This window comes from Myripristis murdjan, chromosome 13 (assembly GCF_902150065.1).
Source record: "Myripristis murdjan chromosome 13, fMyrMur1.1, whole genome shotgun sequence".
NCBI classification, from domain to species: Eukaryota; Metazoa; Chordata; class Actinopteri; order Holocentriformes; family Holocentridae; genus Myripristis; species Myripristis murdjan.
The window spans coordinates 19,532,866-19,549,555 of NC_043992.1; the positions used below are offsets into that span (position 1 = coordinate 19,532,866).

At 40.7% G+C, this 16,690-nt stretch overlaps 4 protein-coding genes across 4 annotated transcripts; all 4 read left to right on the plus strand.

The window, feature by feature from the left end:
- The first annotated feature begins 473 nt into the window (after positions 1–473).
- On the plus strand, positions 474–4,966 carry polr2i (RNA polymerase II subunit I). The gene is made up of 6 exons (XM_030067900.1): positions 474–650; positions 810–864; positions 1,949–2,022; positions 2,342–2,416; positions 4,114–4,165; positions 4,593–4,966. Exons 1-6 carry the CDS (start codon positions 589–591, stop codon positions 4,653–4,655), a joined length of 381 nt encoding a protein of 126 aa, XP_029923760.1. The 5' UTR covers positions 474–588; the 3' UTR covers positions 4,656–4,966.
- Positions 4,967–5,374: 408 nt separating this feature from the next.
- Positions 5,375–6,697, plus strand: pglyrp5 (peptidoglycan recognition protein 5). The gene is made up of 4 exons (XM_030067899.1): positions 5,375–5,525; positions 5,708–5,903; positions 6,095–6,213; positions 6,395–6,697. Exons 1-4 carry the CDS (start codon positions 5,513–5,515, stop codon positions 6,559–6,561), a joined length of 495 nt encoding a protein of 164 aa, XP_029923759.1. The 5' UTR covers positions 5,375–5,512; the 3' UTR covers positions 6,562–6,697.
- A 2,400-nt stretch (positions 6,698–9,097) lies between these two features.
- Positions 9,098–10,333, plus strand: foxg1c (forkhead box G1c). The gene has a single exon (XM_030067518.1). It carries the CDS (start codon positions 9,098–9,100, stop codon positions 10,331–10,333), a length of 1,236 nt encoding a protein of 411 aa, XP_029923378.1.
- A 4,092-nt stretch (positions 10,334–14,425) lies between these two features.
- snrpd2 (small nuclear ribonucleoprotein D2 polypeptide) lies at positions 14,426–15,993 on the plus strand. The gene is made up of 3 exons (XM_030067980.1): positions 14,426–14,576; positions 15,457–15,636; positions 15,801–15,993. Coding segments are annotated over exons 1-3 (357 nt in total). The 5' UTR covers positions 14,426–14,574; the 3' UTR covers positions 15,976–15,993.
- Positions 15,994–16,690: the final 697 nt, after the last annotated feature.

Genomic DNA, 16,690 nt, shown 5'->3' on the forward strand with positions numbered 1-16,690 from the left:
GTGGATCTTAGAGGAAAAATCAAGGAGGGTGTTGAAAGAGAGTGGCCGTGATTATGGTAGGAGACTAAAGAAGGGAACTATTTTCCTTTTCATCCTCAGATTATAAAATCCAGTTATTGTTCTAGTATCAGAAGGGATACTAGAGCAACTGAGACTCAGACAGGACGGGTTAAACCAGTACTTGCACATTATAGGAAAACATTGTGTGAATTGTGGACATCCTGAAATAGTTAAGCATGTTTTCCTGGAATGTGCAGAACACAGAACAGAAAGAAGTCTTTTTTTTTTTTTTTTCTATTAAGTCTTTCTCCAGCCAATGTGAGAACCACCGGCTGATCAATAAAGCAGTTACACATTTCCTACATGACTGAGGGTTATTATTTGAAAATATGAAGTGTGGTCGTGGTATTTCAGTTTTGTCCTGCAGAGGGCAGTAAAACGCCCAGTAGCGTCTACACTGCCAGAAACGAGGAAGAAGAAGAAAAAGACGGTGTGTTTTCAAACGGCAAGAGGAGTTCCGCCGCTGTTTGATACGAGGCGAACATTTATTGAATTTGTTTGGTTTTTCTTTATCAGTGAATTAACCCGATGGATCTGGACACTGGAGCATATGAGCCTGGATTTGTTGGAATCCGTTTTTGTCAAGAATGGTAAGTTTATAGCCGAATAGCTTGGTTAGAAAGTCTACATGTTAGCCTGCTAGCTAACCACGTAACGTTATCCATGCGTATGAATGAATATCAATAACGTCACGTCGCTTTTTAGTTAAACATCATAACTCCAGTAAACACACTGACTCTGTTTTCCAGTAACAACATGTTGTATCCCAAAGAAGACAAGGAGAACCGCATCCTCCTCTACGCAGTAAGTTAGCACATTTGTTTATCTCTATGTAAATTACTGTTAGCTAACTTAGCTAGCATAACTGTCAATGACTGGAAATGTGAAGTCTGTGGCGATTTGGCAACTATTGTAGTTTTAGGATTATGTTACCATCATCATTATCATGTCATCATGTCCTTTTGGGCTTCAATTTGTTGCAGTCACCTTTAGACTAGATGGCCCCTGATTGGACCTTTACTGTTCCCACCATTGTTTTTTCCACAAGTAAAAAAAAGGGTTCCAGTTTATCCGAAGAAGGAAACATATACACATATACAAGGAAAGCTAAAGCAAACTAACACGGCAGCCAGTAACTTACTAATCCAAATTTGAGTGTAAACCAGTTGTGACAGTGGGTGCAGTGATCCACAGGGCATGAGGCCTGACTGAATGGTTTGATTTGGATGGAAATCATTTAATGATGTAAATTATATGGTTTAACCTTTTTAAGTCATGAGATCCTGATCCAGTTGAAGACCTGTGAGAGATTATGGACCAACATGTTAGACAGCGGTCTCAACTGGCATTATCAAAACACCAAATTAAGGGATATGTTTTGGCAGAATGGTGTTCATCCCTCCAGTGGACTGTCAAAGACTTGGAAAATCTATGCCAAGGCACAATAAACACTGTTCTGGTGGCTCGTGGTGGCCCAACTCTTTACTAAGATACTTGATGTTTTTTTTTCTTTCATTTATCACCTGTCCTTAAATATCTGGTGTCATATAAGCAAAGAGGAAGAATTTATATTTATCTTGTACACAGCAGATCTGAAAATGTTAAGAAATGCATAGCCTAAAAATATTCCTTGAGCCCAAAACTTTAATAATAATCATGTATTCATATCCCTCTGCCAAATAAATAAAGAAACGTGCCATAATGTTTGCCTGGCTGTCAGATCTCTATAAGCATGCTGATAGTTACAGTGTAATTGCAAGTGGTTGTGCACAAGATAAGCTTTTGTCACTTTTTGTTGAACTTTGAAAAAATCAAAACTAAATGTTGCTTGAAAAATAGGTGTAGAACAATCTGAAGCCGTAACTGATTTGCGTATCTCATTCCACAGTGCAGGAACTGCGACTACCAACAAGAGGCAGACAACAGCTGCATCTATGTCAATAAGATCACCCACGAGGTTGAGTAAGTATACAGACCCACAGTGACGACACATGAGAGCGACTCCTTCACGATAACCAAACCCAGCATTTAAAAAGTCGGAAAATGGTAATGGTAAAACAAGGCTTCATTTTTATTTGTGCACATTGAGACTGAATCAGTGGTTTCATGGTGTTACAAATATTGATTACTACATGGTGCAAAGTATTGGTAATGCACCAGCCCTGTGTACAATACAAAGACCTGTTACTGTGTGTGGATGTACATGCAGCGTATACAATGGCAGGCACTGTAGGACTCGTTGTTAGTAAATATCATAACTTTTGTCTCCATCTCTCTCCAGTGAGTTGACACAAATCATCGCTGATGTGTCCCAGGATCCAACGCTACCAAGAACAGAAGACCACCCCTGTCCCAAGTTAGTTTTACAGTCTTTCAGTATTCCTCTGTCCTCCTCTGTCCACACACACACAAAACACCCCTTATTGTTCTCTTTAAGGCTGATGTTGGTGTTTTTATTTTAAGTTGTCCTTCTCTGAAACATTATCATTAGTGTTGTCAACATACTGTCAGTGTTGGTGGAAATATTATCACTAATTTTTGTACCTTCAAAAGAAACCATTTCCTGCCAATCATTCTTGCACATCATGATAAACAGTTTTCATGGATCTGAAATGGCCCAAACTAGATAATCTATACATGTTGGCTTACTTTGGTCATGTCATAGTGTCTGTTTTATTGTTACTTGTTTGTTTTATTTTTAGTTTTTTCAAATCTAAGTGTTCAAGACTAAAGTTAGGGGAACCTGCATGATATGAACTAGGGAGGAATCAACACACCCAGATAATTTTTTTTTACGCTGGGTCAGGCCTTATCTCTCCTTTTTTTCCGCTTCTCTTTTCTCTTTTGTTCTAATCAGTGTCTGCATCACATTGTGATCTGCTTGTCAGTCACCTGACACCCTCAGCTAGAAATACAAATCTCTGCCTGGTGGAATTCAGTCAAAACCCATTTACCCAATTTCCCCTCTGAAATCAGTAAAGTATTGCTGATTCTGATCCTGGAGACATGCTGTCTTGTAAATTTTGTTGTCAAATCCATGTCCTTTTATTTGGGTTGTCTTTGGGTTAGGGTTAGGGTTAACTGAAAGAGCAGTTCATTCAAACTAGGTCTGCCGCTGTAAATTTTGTATCACAAAAATGAAGAAAGGAATAAAAATAGGTTTTTCAGTTTTACCCAATTTTCCATATGATTGAGATATTGTTAAAATATACTGAAAATGTTTAATCATTAATACAGTTACTGCATTCACTTTGTTTTACAGCCACAACTTATCAGTAGTTTATCAGCACTGATGTGACATGATTATAACAGCACTGTGAACTTTTTGTATTAAAATAATAACACAACCAGTGCCTTATGTTAACATATGAAATGCACAACAGGCATATCAAATGCATTATAGATGATTAGCACCATACCCATGAAAGGCATGCATCTTGTTAACATGACACATAAGAGAAAACAGCAACCAAAAAGACTTCTTCCACAAAAAACATGACATTTCAACAATGTATTAAACCAAATCGGATGATAATTATTGTGAAATAATTGATGATAATTATGAAATCGTGTAACCGTCAGGTATTTTCACAGTTCATAATAGAACCAGTAACTGTACCATCCCTACATATAACATGACTCTTGCCTTGGCAAATGTGGGGTTAAACTGTAAACTAGATATATGCAGCACTAAATTGCCTGTAAATGTAAGTGACACTGTAAATGGTATTATTCTTTGAACATCAGTCGCAAGTGCATGACTTAAGCAAGTAATGTATCTAGATGACGTGTTATTTCGTCAGTATGACATGTGACAAGGCAACACGCCCCTGTCTGACCTTACAAACACGCGGCCATTCATTTGTCCGTAGCTATTCTGTATCCCCAGATGTACAGTGTCAACTGTAACTCAAAATTAGGTTTGTGTGTCACTGCCACAAATGCTGTGTGAGACTGCATTCTGCGCATCTGCACATGATTCTGAAACATGATGTTGGTCAGTTTGTGGTGGAGTACTTTCTAACATTGTGCAATCATCATGTCTCTTCCCAGGTGTGGCCACAAGGAGGCAGTGTTCTTCCAGTCTCACAGTATGAAAGCTGAGGTAATCATCATGTGTACTGAAATACATAATAAGTAATTATTTGTTATTTGGACTTTGTCTTACTTGTGAATAAATATATATCCTGCTTTTCCCCTCTTAGCAACACATTTTTTTCATCCATTAATTGAACACCATATTATGTGGTATAGCTGTCAACTACAAGAAAACAGGACTTTTTTAAGTACAGGAATAGTAATTCGAATAAGTACTTAAATCCCAACTAATCCCAAGAAGAACCAAAGTCGAAGCATAAGGCCACAGGCATGGACCCAAAATCAAAACTCCTACCAGCCACTGCTATTTCTAAAAATAATAATAAAATGAGGAAACACTAGTTGTATAATGGTCTGCACATCTTTAATCCGGGCTTAAGAGTATTTTTGAAGTGAAACTGGTAAAAGCATGAGCTGCGTTTTTCACCCCACAGGACGCTATGAGGCTGTACTATGTGTGCACGGCCCCTCACTGCGGACACCGATGGACAGAGTGAAGATGGTGATGATGAAAAGCTCTGATATGCATCTACAGCATTGCTGTCGTCAAACAACATCTTACCGGCCTGCAGCTAAAAACAGATTTTATTGTTTTGATTCTGCATCAGTCAGAAGGCCTAATGGTCAAATTACCCTAAAGAGTTCTAAAGAGGGGAGTCTATTTCATTTTTGGTGAGACAGCCCTGAGGATAATGACAGGTGTTGGACCTTATTGTGTGAATATAATGTAGTTATTATTTTTAAATGATGTCATTTTATTTTTTAGTGTCTGCTTTATAAGATTAAAATGATCAGCTGTTGTTATAAATGCGTCTGTGATTATTTAATATAAGAAACATTAATAATGATATTATTTCCCTTGTGGTATCAGTAGCATGGGCCTTGCATTGCATTTTTAGTTTCAGGGTAATGATTCACATCAGAGTTATACTATTGCCTTTTCCCTATTCCTGTGTCACAGTTTTGGTCACATGGCATTTCAAAACAAGCAATAATGCCTGTTTCCTCTTGAAGTTCCCACAACTGTTTTACATTGCAGAATTTCAGAAAACGAATGATCAGTCTGTTGCCCCCTTCCTCTGTCGGTGTGAGGAATATTTGCTGTGTTGTTTCAGCTTCCTCTTTTTGGATCATTTATCTTTTCCAGGGCAACTGCTGCCCAATAAGCATGACCAGATTGCTCAGCTGACTTTTTTTTAAAAGGCCTGCATGTACATGCACCAGGAAAGTACAGAGATAAATGACCACACCCTCTGAAGCAAGCAGGTTCTTTGACAAGTCAGCGGTTATATAAGCACTTGAATACTTTGCCACTGGTCCGTCAACTAAATCAGAGGCAGCTGTGTACAGAGTCATGGCCGAAACAGGTATGAAACAACATGCAGCCTTTTAAATATTTGGATTGAATTTTATAGCCCTATAATTGCTATCATAATAAATACTGCTAATTATTGTATTATTTAGCTATTAACAAGTTTTATGACCGCTTAGCTTCAGCTCAGTTTAATTCCAAACACAATTTTGACATTGTTTTTATTTCTGCCTTTAGTGAACGTAGTTTCCCGACAGCAGTGGGGGGCAGTGGCCCCTCACTACAGGGACACCATGAAAGACCCTGCCAAGAGAGTTGTCATACACCACACGGCTATAACAAGCCAGAAGGGCTCTAAAGAGTGTATGGCACAGCTCGTCAGCATACAGAGGACACACATCACAGAAAGGAAGTTCGATGACATTGGATACAAGTGAGTAGCTGCATTCCTCTTGGTATTTGAGCAAGCAAGGAAACGTGATACTCTACTTTATTTGTGGGGTTATAATTTAAGAGTTAATATTAAATGTACGATACATTGTGGTCCATTTCTATTAATGTACTTCTGTCAGTTTCCAATGAAATGGGATAATTATTCAATGCATTGTTTTCTGTTTGCTCCAGTTTTCTTGTTGCACAGGATGGGACAGTGTATGAGGGCCGTGGCTGGGGTGTGGTAGGAGCACATGCCAAATCCAACAATCATGACTCTGTAGGCATCGCTCTGATGGGCAATTACAACAGTGAGCATGCCCACTCTTGTTTGTAGACTGCCATGTAATCATTTTCAACTGTTGCCACAAGGTTCTGCGGCTGACTAACCAGTGACGTGCTGACCCATGTTCGGATTGTCTGAGTTCACTCTACTGTAATACATTACTGCAGTACACAATATATAACAGTGATTCTTGTTTTTGTTTTCAGATGAGACACCAAGCTCAGAGGCATTATCATCGGTCAAAAAGCTCCTGCAGTCTGGGGTTTCCCAGAAGCACTTGAAGCCAGAGTTTGTCCTGCTAGGGCACAAAGACCTGGGAAAGACAGAATGTCCTGGAGAGAAACTGTATGCATGTCTGAAGAATCTCACATGAGGTGTCACAAAGGATTATTTTAGCACCAGCTCCACTTCCACACAAACCTTCACCTATTCTGTGTAGCCGATGACAAAGAGCCTCTGTTTATGAAAACCACATTGTGGTGTGAATAAAATTTCATGATGAAAGAGAATTTCATCTCTAAAATTTGTTGTCTTTTCCCACAATGAAAATCTTATTATGGCTGTCTTTTGATCTACTTAGAGAGGGTTGAGCTTCTAAGAGGAGGAGGTCCGACACAGTTTTACCCTCCTGACTCATACAGCAGAGGGCGCTGCTGCATTGCCCACATGGGACAGCTGAGGACAAGCGGGTGTTGCACCTAATTGCAAATTCTCAGTCCATCAGCAACTCAAAGGGGAAAGGCTAGCCTACATCTTTTGAAAAATCAACTCATTTTAATTTATAATTTGGGTTTGTTCCAGTACTATTTTCCCTAAATCGTGTATGCACTTTCTGAGTTTGCTGAATAAAAAGGGGGGCTTCACATATAACTTTAATTTAGTCATCGCTGGTCTTTTTATTTGTAGTACACCTACCTATCAGCCATGTAGCCCCTGAAAACATAGGCTCATGGGAGAATATACCCACTTCCTCCTCAGTACCCAACTATAATCCAGCAGCCCTGAATTCAGTGTCTTGCTCAAAGACACTTCAGCAACAATCCTCCGGTTCACTGAGGACCTGAGCCTCGTCATCACAGACTAAAACTGCTAATTCCTCCCAACAGACCAAACATGAAATCAAGCATTTGGGTTAGAGAAAAAAAAAAGAAGATCCAAGGGGGATTACATGTGTTTAGACAGCGATGTGTGCTTTCTGCAGTGGAGGAAACATCCCCAACAAGTGCTCACTTGCACTGCAGCACAGGGATTATAGAGGAGGATCCATATCAAATTGAGTAAAAGAGGGCAAAAGGTAAGAGATAATATGAACACATCCGGTCCTCACTTCTGATTGGCTGAGTCTGTAAAACACCCGGTAGTGCGCGGCTGTACCGCAAAACACTAACTTAAATATTTTAAGCGTTAATCTAAAGCCACTGTGCTTAATTGGTCACAATTTCTTGTATGTATGGCCTAATAATACGGCCCGGCTGGCGAACTAAATAAAAATGACTGCATTAAGATATAGAAAAGATTTTTTTTACATTTACGTTATTTATTATTATTTTTTAAAAGTTATTTGACAGTATCTTGCGATCGCCCAATGTTGCAGCGTATAAACTGTAAAGGCACAACGGCCTGCAAGGAGAGCACACTGGGGAAAAAAATACCAAATCTTTTATATATTTATATATTTATATATGTATAGCACTGAATGTATTGTTTTCCAGAACATGCAAAAATTTGCAGTGACATATTTTCCACTTATTTCGACTCTAAATCAAAGCGTCAGAAAAAATACTTAAAGTAAAACTGATGAAATAGGTGGAATTTTCTCATCCCTGTTGCAGATTTTTTTTTTTTACACGGTTCAAAAACAAAAGATTAAAAAAAAAAAAATCAGTAACCTAGGCCACATAATAATTATCTGAATGAACATGAGGCCAAATGGGCCTTTTTGCAGCTGTACATGTTTCAAATGCCTCCCTAATGAATTCCTTTATGCGGTGCGCTTGTTTATTTATCCGACAAGATCTCATGCGCACCTACAACTAATTCTTTTTTTGACGGGCTTTTTGCCAAGTTATGTTGTGAACAGGAGACGGAAAGTCAGATGCAGAGAGGAAAAGACAGACAGAGGCGACCCCAGAGGGCAAGACGCAGGTGAGAGGCTTGAATTTCAGGAGTCACGGAAGTGATATGATTTAACCTGCGAGTTCACCGATCAGTCACAGAGATTGGCAGCACATTCATCCCGGGTTTACACCTCAAACTGCACGATCTGTTGAGTGATAAGGTGCTTTTTCACTATAGACATTAACGTCCTGATTTTGTAATTTTCTCAGATTAATTAATAACAGAAAACTTTATTTTTTTCAATTAATAGATAGTGGATCGATAACGGATTGCTATTTCAATTTCACTGTGGGAGTTACGACTTAATAGCCTTTTTAATGCTTTTCCCAGTTAATCAAAAGTAAACAGGCTACTTTTGTGATTCGTTGCTTTAAATATCAGACTGAATGTAGGCCTAAACCAAAATTGGTCAACACAAGCCATGGTTGGTTTTTATCATGATTAGCCTTCACCCACTCTCAGAAAAGATTTCTGTGTAATTTACTTTGTAGGATTGGAATTAGTTTTGCAATTTTGTTTTTATTTGGGGAAAGTATGTCATATGTTAAGGTAAGCGAGGATGCAACTAACAATTTTACGAAAAAAATGTAACGAGTATAGTGAGGGAGGTAACGCATTACTGTTGTGGTAACTCGGCGGTGCTGATCATGCGCATTTGTTTTCACGCTGTCAGACCAGTGTGTCTTTGGCACCTCAACACTTTGGATCAGCGCGTCTTTGCTCCGCGGATTCACTGACGTTTTCCTTCTGACCGTCAGGCACCTCTCGGGATTTTTTGTGTGAATTTAAACATGGAGGATATGAAAACCCCTGTCCGGTTTTTCCACAAGTCCTCATTCAGCATCAGCAGCCTTTTACTGAGACGAGAGGGGGTGATGAGTGACGAGCAGACTCCTTCCCCGTCCCCGAAGCAACGCGCCGGACCGCCGGAGAAATCTAAAGTTTGTAGCCAGGAAGAAAACCACAGCTTTAATGGCAAAAACTGTGACAAGACTGAGCAATGCACTAAGGGGGAAATGAAAGCAGTGTTGGCAAACTCTAAAAGAGAGGCAGATAAAGGAGAATCGAAGAAAGGAGGGGGAGCAGAGGAAAACGTTAAACCGGAGAAACCCCCTTTCAGCTACAACGCGCTTATCATGATGGCTATCCGGCAAAGTCCGGAACGACGGCTCACTCTCAACGGCATCTATGAGTTTATCATGGGCAATTTTCCATACTATCGAGAGAACAGACAGGGGTGGCAAAACTCAATCAGGCATAACCTGAGTTTGAATAAGTGCTTCGTTAAAGTGCCGCGCCACTATGATGACCCGGGGAAAGGCAACTACTGGATGCTGGATCCCTGCAGTGAGGATGTCTTCATAGGTGGCACATCTGGGAAGCTCCGACGCAGAGCCCCGGCTAGCTCCAGGGCTAAGCTTGCACTAAAAAGAGGAGGAGGCCGCCTGATGTCCTCCAGCACTGCGACCAGCGTGGCTTTGGCCGCCGCGGGCTCCTTTTACTGGCCGGTGCCGTCGTTCCTTCCTCTCCAAACGCCGGTGCGCACCCACCTTGGCACAGGATCTTACCTCGGTCCCCATCCCCACTTCTCCAACCACGCCACATCGGTTGTTTCACAGCGCTCCCGGCACCACATGGGTGCAACAAGCGCTGCAGAGGCCGACAGGTTCATGCAGACACACCAGGAGATGTCTTACATTGGAGTAAGCTGCGCGCAATCCCGTCGCCATCAAATACGCGCAGCTTGCACAGCGTTCTCCACATCCATCCCGTGCACCCTGCCTCTGTCCGACCCCTGCTCTTTTAACATGCTCTCCGGACAAGCCAGCTACTTTTACTCGCACCAAATACCCTGTCCAGCAACGTTTAACCCGTGCCAAGAGGAGTGCGCCGCGTCCAAGACCGCCTCGGGACACTTTCTATCCAAGACGGGGCACTCAGACCTCGGGGGGTCCTGTAATGACTTTCCAAATTATTACCCTCAAGTCAACTCAAGCCCTCCTCTGTCTTGGAATATAGAAAAATAGCATACGTAAAAAGGCCACGATACTCAAGAATTAATTCATAAATAAGGTCACAATACCTGATGTAGAATTTAGACGGATAAAGTTGTCTAAATAGGCCTAGTTTAAGCCCTGCGAGATCTCACAGACACTTAATTTAAAGAAAAGCATCTGCAATGTCCTGAATTTATAAACACTGTAATGATGAATATCCCGCGCTGTTGGCCTAACCTGTGTTCTTTGTGTAAAAGGAAAAAAAAAGAAAATCTAAATTGAAATGGACATTGTTTTGCACTATACGCTTAGCATTTATTCGAAATGTTTATTGTGCAATTTGTGTCAACAAGCTGACACACACACACATACATACATACATACACACACACTTATACAAAAAAACTTTAAAAAATAAATAAATAAACAAATATAAAAAATAAAAATGAAACCATACGGGCTTCCTCTAAAAGAAAATCAAACATGGGCCCATGTTTACAACACGTTAACTTCCTGGTAAACCGGTAAGACATATTTTACCAACAGAAAGACTAACCGCAGAAAGTCACCAGGAACAGCATCAAATGTTTTGTGTAATTTAGGATATGAAATTGTAATTAATGGTAACTTGGTCTGTTAACTGTCGATTGTGTTGTTACTGTCGATTAGGTGATTGGAAAAAAACATATTCTTGCTTTAGAAACAGATGACTGTTGTTGTTCATATTCACTTTTCTCATCAGTCCTCTTCCCGCACAACTGTATGCACTTGTCAGTATAGAGATTACAGCGGCGTTTCTGTTCGGCGTGCATGTCACTGTTTTATGCCTGATGCTATTGTGTAAAATTGTGCTGCTGCAAAATGCTAATTAAAAATTAGAAACAATCACCCTCTTTGAAGTGATTTATTTTGATAAGCACAGACTGTTTGCTGTTGTTGGATATTGCAGAAAGTGTGGCTGATAGCGCTGGTTGATGACCTCATCTCAGTTAAAGAAAATCACAAAAAATCACTAAAGGATCAGTTAGTATTCCGTGGTTTGTGTAGACGCCAAGAGGAAGTTGCAACCATCTCGATTACAAAAAATGTTAATGAGAGATTTTTCGGCTCCAGTATAGGCGAATTAGGTTAGGGTAATCCCGTGTCATCCATCTACCTTTACTTTAATTGTTGCAGATTAAAATTTAAAAAAAAAAAAAAAAAAGACTTAAAGAATCGATTTTCTATTCATTGATGTTCAATCATTCAATTGGGCCTATTAGTTAGCAATTAAATATCAGTTAAGCTATTTCTATCATTTCAAAGGGGAGAAACTGGCTCTCAGTGTGGGCCAAACTCTGCGCAGATTATGTTCATTTTCCAATGCAATTACAAGTTGCATAATTGGTATACACAGTCATTTTGTATTTTTTAACTTGGATTTATCATCTCACTGTAAAGTTTTTCCTATAATGAGATCCTAAATGGATGCAGACCCACAACTGCACCGGAATCAGATGCATTCAATCAGTGAGATTAAACCTCATGCCTGAAATCACGCTTGTCGTCTAAACTGATGAGGACGCGCACGTCGCTGAGCTCGTCAGCGCACAAAGAGCGCTTGTGTGAAGATCATCAACTTTACGTTGTCGGTGCGGGAGTTTGCAGACCGTGATGTCACTCCGGGAGCGGCGGCAGACGTGACATTTCAGTCCCGCTGATCTTATTGATCTTTCTTGTATTTCACCCAGCGGCATGACATCACTGCCTGCTGAACTCTCCCTCACCTTCCCTCCTGGTTCCTCGTGCATAGCCTATAAGTTAATAAAAATAGATGTATGACGGTACAGATTAGAGCAGCTTTCTGGACAGGTGCCTCCATCAAACAAAAGAGTCTTTTATCAGCAGACCCAGCCAGGCAGCCACCTCTCCCGGCCCAGTCTCATTCACAGCCGCCTGTGGTTAAAGCCGACTGGGCTGGATCGGATGTCTTTAAACAGCGACAGTGTTGGCAAACTCCAAGTCTAGATAGATACAAAGATAATAATAATATTTTCATTACTTGCATGAGCAATTGTGGTCGTACAGCGCTTAGAGTGCAGGAGGACAAGAGTTGTGAATCAACAGGTTTTGGTGAAACTGAGTTTTATGCCCTGAGGCGGGAGTAAGGTGATACTGTTTTGCTGTTAATGTAATAAATAACTATACCTTCCACTGACAGGCACTACACTAATAACCCCAGAGCTCTAAATCACTCCGTCCTGCTCATGTACTACAGAGCAGTAAATCAACACAAGGACAGGTTTCATTATGTCTTTAACACAACAGAGACACTTGGGCCGGGGCAGCCGGGCGCACGCACGCTCACGCACGTACACGCGCGCGCAAACTCATTGGGAGGGATTTCTTTAATAGTTTAATATTGATTAATCATTTTTTTGAATATGATCTATTACTTTGGTGTTGTGTTTCCTTCAAAATTCGTGGAATAATTTACACAGACAAACAATTTACTGATAGATAAGAATCAGAGTTTATAAAAGTTCACTTACTGATTTTTATCTTTGTGGTTCTACTGAATTGATGTTTCATAATGCAACCAATGATATCTATCATTCTGAGAACCTTAATTTGATTTCTCAATAAACATCGCAAAATGCCTTTATTTTCTTTTCCTTGGTCGTCAGTCATTATAGAGACGACCTAATCGAACAAGAAATCACCTATAAGTTATTGTTTTCAGTAATTTAATGTTTGTAATGTGTTTTTTCTGAATAACACTGTGGCTCATTGGATCCACATGAGCCTCAGCTTTCCAGTCAAACCCAATTTATGCAACTCCAAAACTGTTTAGGCCCCAGTCTGCACAAATACACCATTTTACAACAGGCCAGAAGAACACATTTGTACTCAAGCAAAAAACTTCATGGTTTCTGCTCCAAACTGCATAGGATTAGTATAAGGTGGGCCTGTCTGCAAATGGGAGAGCCGTGGCTGCCCACTGAATTTTCATTCAGATATCTGAAGGTCAGGGGTCAAGGAGCCCCTTTGAAAAGGGCCATGACAGGTTTTCCTTCACCAAATTTGGCCAAACTGTAAATCAATTCAGTAATAAAAAGAAACTGTAAAAAAGAATCGTGATTCTTAAGTGAGTCGATTTTTTCCCCACTGCTAAACACTGGCCTACATAAATCTGTGGCTGCCTGTTGTCCAAGATCACAGTCATTACGGGTAGTGACAAAGCGGCAGGCCGGGCTCATTTTACCCGCCTGCTGCTCCTCTGTTGAAGTTGGGGAAGGAGTGAAGAGGCAACTCAAGTCCTTTGGCTGAGCTGGTGCGCTTCATAAAGACAGTCAAGCTGTGGAAATCAATCCCCTACACTCGCCTCTCTCTCAACCACACACAGGGTGCTATTATCCGCAGCAAGTGGCTTCCGCAGGTAGATTTGCCACCCTTTGAAATAAGGTGGGTGGGTTGGACACCCCCAGGCGTCTGTCTGTCTCTTGCCAGAAAGCCAATCTCTCAATGTCTCATTGCTGCTATGTAGATAATGTAGCCTACATCTCTGTCTCTCTCACACACACTTTCCCCCCTGGTTCTTGTTATGTTCAGGAGCAAAACAAAGACTTATCTGTTTGGCTTTCCAGTATCGCCTTGACTGCTCCTTCTGCCATTGAAGTCTTTTTGTCCGTGTCCATTCCTAAAACAGATAGAGCTGAGTGGGAAACAGGCTTCCTATAGGCAAGAGAGGTTATGCATCTCACAGTCTGAAATAATGAAACAATAATTCTAATCAGCCTGCTTATCAAAGAGTGATCCACAATTCAGTTATAATTCACACTGTGAGACAATTCAGACTAAAGTGAGAGATTAACTGAGAGATTAAAATTATCAAGGGCAATTTGGGATACAATAAACATTCTCTCGTGCATGTGTATGCCAGATAAATAAAACAAACAAACAAATGATAACCTGATTAAAGGCTTCCTATAGGATAGTAAGAACGAATTGTGATCAGAATTGTGAATTGTGCTTTTCAGTTCAATTCTTAATTTAATTGGGTTCTACTGTATTTCCATTCAATAATAATTCTAAAGATCGTACTACTGTATTGATCACCTATGGAGAATCACTGACCCGGTACTTTTCGCAGCGTGTTGAAGCGCTACTTCTTGACCCGGAAGTAGTTCGCTAACACGCGTTACAGTTTCGTTGTGGTTACGACGGTAGCCGGCGGAAACCAAGAGGCAAATTTCTGTATTTCTCCATTCACGTTTATCTGAACAAGAAACATGTAAGTATGTTAGATAACACAGCTGTCTTCTGGCGTATTTGCAACCTCGGTGCCCAAATGCTAAGTCGCACCGTCCGGCTGTTTAGCATGCTAGCTAGCCTCGTTAGAGTCTCACTACTGCAGCTATGCTAACGTTAATAGCAAGAAACAATGGCAGCGGTCTAGCGGTGGCTAATAAACTAATTGTACTTATTTCTTTTGTTACATCCCAGTTATATGATAATTATGCGCCCTTTAAGCAAACAGCGAAGTCATAAGTTTTCTGCATCGGTGTTTTGGCAGTTCATTTTGAAGTTGTAGCCGCATTAGCTTTGCTGCGGGCTAATCTTACCAGGCTAAATGCTAACGTGAGTTTTCAGCTCACTTGTGTGGACATTACCTTGTCTTTCATTGTGTTTGGCTGGAAACCAGTTTCCCTTATCGGAAGATCACGTGGCTCTGTGTTCCTTATCACATTCCTTGTCAGTACAGCTGCCAAGGACAAGTGGGTGCACAAAAACAAAATGTTAGCTTTGCTCCATATCAGACTACAGGTGGGCTAAATTAACTTGGCACAATTAGCTTGTTTTGGATGTCAGCACAGTGGAAATGTCTCCTGGTGGCCTGTGTGTGTCTTCTCATGGGATTTCTGTGGTGTGCTTTCATAGTGAGAGTGGCTTTAAGGTCCGGTTTGAATCATGTGAAGCAAATAACTGTTAAGCTCTTTTGGATTGTACCTGAACAAGACAGAGTCACTATTGTTTTCCATCAAAACTGCAGTTTGTGCTTGTTATGTTATGGCATTGTGCTTATACGATCTGTCCAAACTGCTGAGTGTCTGCTGTCCTTTGAGTTGTTTATGTGTTCATTGATATTGTTGCCATGTTTTGTTATTTTCCAGGAGTCTGTTAACCAAGCCCAAGTCGGAGATGACCCCTGAGGAGCTCCAGAAACGCGAGGAGGAGGAGTTCAATACGGGCCCTCTGTCTGTGCTCACTCAATCAGTCAAGAACAACACACAGGTCCTCATCAACTGTCGCAACAACAAGAAGCTGCTTGGAAGAGTCAAGGCTTTTGACAGGTACTGAGCCCAGTCAATTTGCTTGTTAATAAATATGTTTGAGCCCAAGGTATGTATGGGCACTTTTGTGATTTTTATCTTGTTTTCAGTTCTGTTTTTCTGTTTTGTGTAAAATCTGATCACAGTTGTGTGTTGTTGTGTTTTTTTTTTGTTTTTTTTTTAAGGCACTGCAACATGGTGTTGGAGAACGTGAAGGAGATGTGGACAGAAGTCCCAAAGAGCGGCAAGGGAAAGAAGAAGTCTAAGCCAGTGAATAAGGACCGTTACATCTCGAAGATGTTCCTCAGGGGCGACTCTGTCATCGTCGTCTTGAGAAATCCCCTGATCACTGGGAAATAAACTGTTTACCATCACCCAGCTGAACCCGTGACAGAACCCAGGTCGAAAAGTTGATGGCAGTGGACTTTTTTTTTTTTTTTTTTTTTTTTCTCAGGATGACTGAGGTTCATATTGTACAAGAAATTATAGTGTGAAAAAAATGATGTCTGTACTCTGTTAAGCTGATTGGGCAAATAGATACCTGGGATGTTTTTTTTGTTTGTTTGTTTTTGGTTTTGTTTTTTTAAGGGGTACATGTTTTGTTTCATATTTTAATAATAAAAATGATGAAAGGAATATTAGTGTTTTTCTCTCCAACATGATTTAAGGATAGTTTCATTGTGCAGTATTCCACAGTTTGCTGAAACGTCTCAATTCCAAGATCAGTACTGATAATTGTCCGTTTTTCCACAGCCATGTTAGATGCTGTGTATTGCTACACATTTAGGCAAAAAGTTCTCTCTCCCCTTTTACTTGTATATCCTTGCCAGCCCTCCCTCCTCCCCGATCACCACCCCTCCTCCTCCTCCCACTGTCACCCTTTCACTCTCCCCTGACAGCATCTAAGGTGTCGGGGTTGATTTCAGTCAGCAGCGCTCAATATGCGACAAACTGCCGTTTAAAGACCTGCTGCATTATTGATGAGACCAGATGTGCTGACTGTCACTTCACACCCTGATCTCTCCATTTCAGGCTGTTCCTCTCTGCCGCTCGGCCCCTCCTGACCACTTTGTTA

Coding starts and splice junctions, on each gene's coding strand:
- foxg1c (XM_030067518.1), top strand. CDS start 9,098: ATGGAGGATATGAAAACCCCTGTCCGGTTTTTCCACAAGTCCTCATTC.
- snrpd2 (XM_030067980.1), top strand. Junction 15,637..15,800: donor AGAGTCAAGGCTTTTGACAG/GTACTGAGCCCA, acceptor TTTTTTTTTAAG/GCACTGCAACATGGTGTTGG.
- polr2i (XM_030067900.1), top strand. CDS start 589: ATGGATCTGGACACTGGAGCATATGAGCCTGGATTTGTTGGAATCCGT. Junction 651..809: donor ATCCGTTTTTGTCAAGAATG/GTAAGTTTATAG, acceptor TCTGTTTTCCAG/TAACAACATGTTGTATCCCA. Junction 2,417..4,113: donor GAAGACCACCCCTGTCCCAA/GTTAGTTTTACA, acceptor GTCTCTTCCCAG/GTGTGGCCACAAGGAGGCAG.
- pglyrp5 (XM_030067899.1), top strand. Junction 5,904..6,094: donor TTCGATGACATTGGATACAA/GTGAGTAGCTGC, acceptor TGTTTGCTCCAG/TTTTCTTGTTGCACAGGATG. Junction 6,214..6,394: donor TCTGATGGGCAATTACAACA/GTGAGCATGCCC, acceptor TTTTGTTTTCAG/ATGAGACACCAAGCTCAGAG.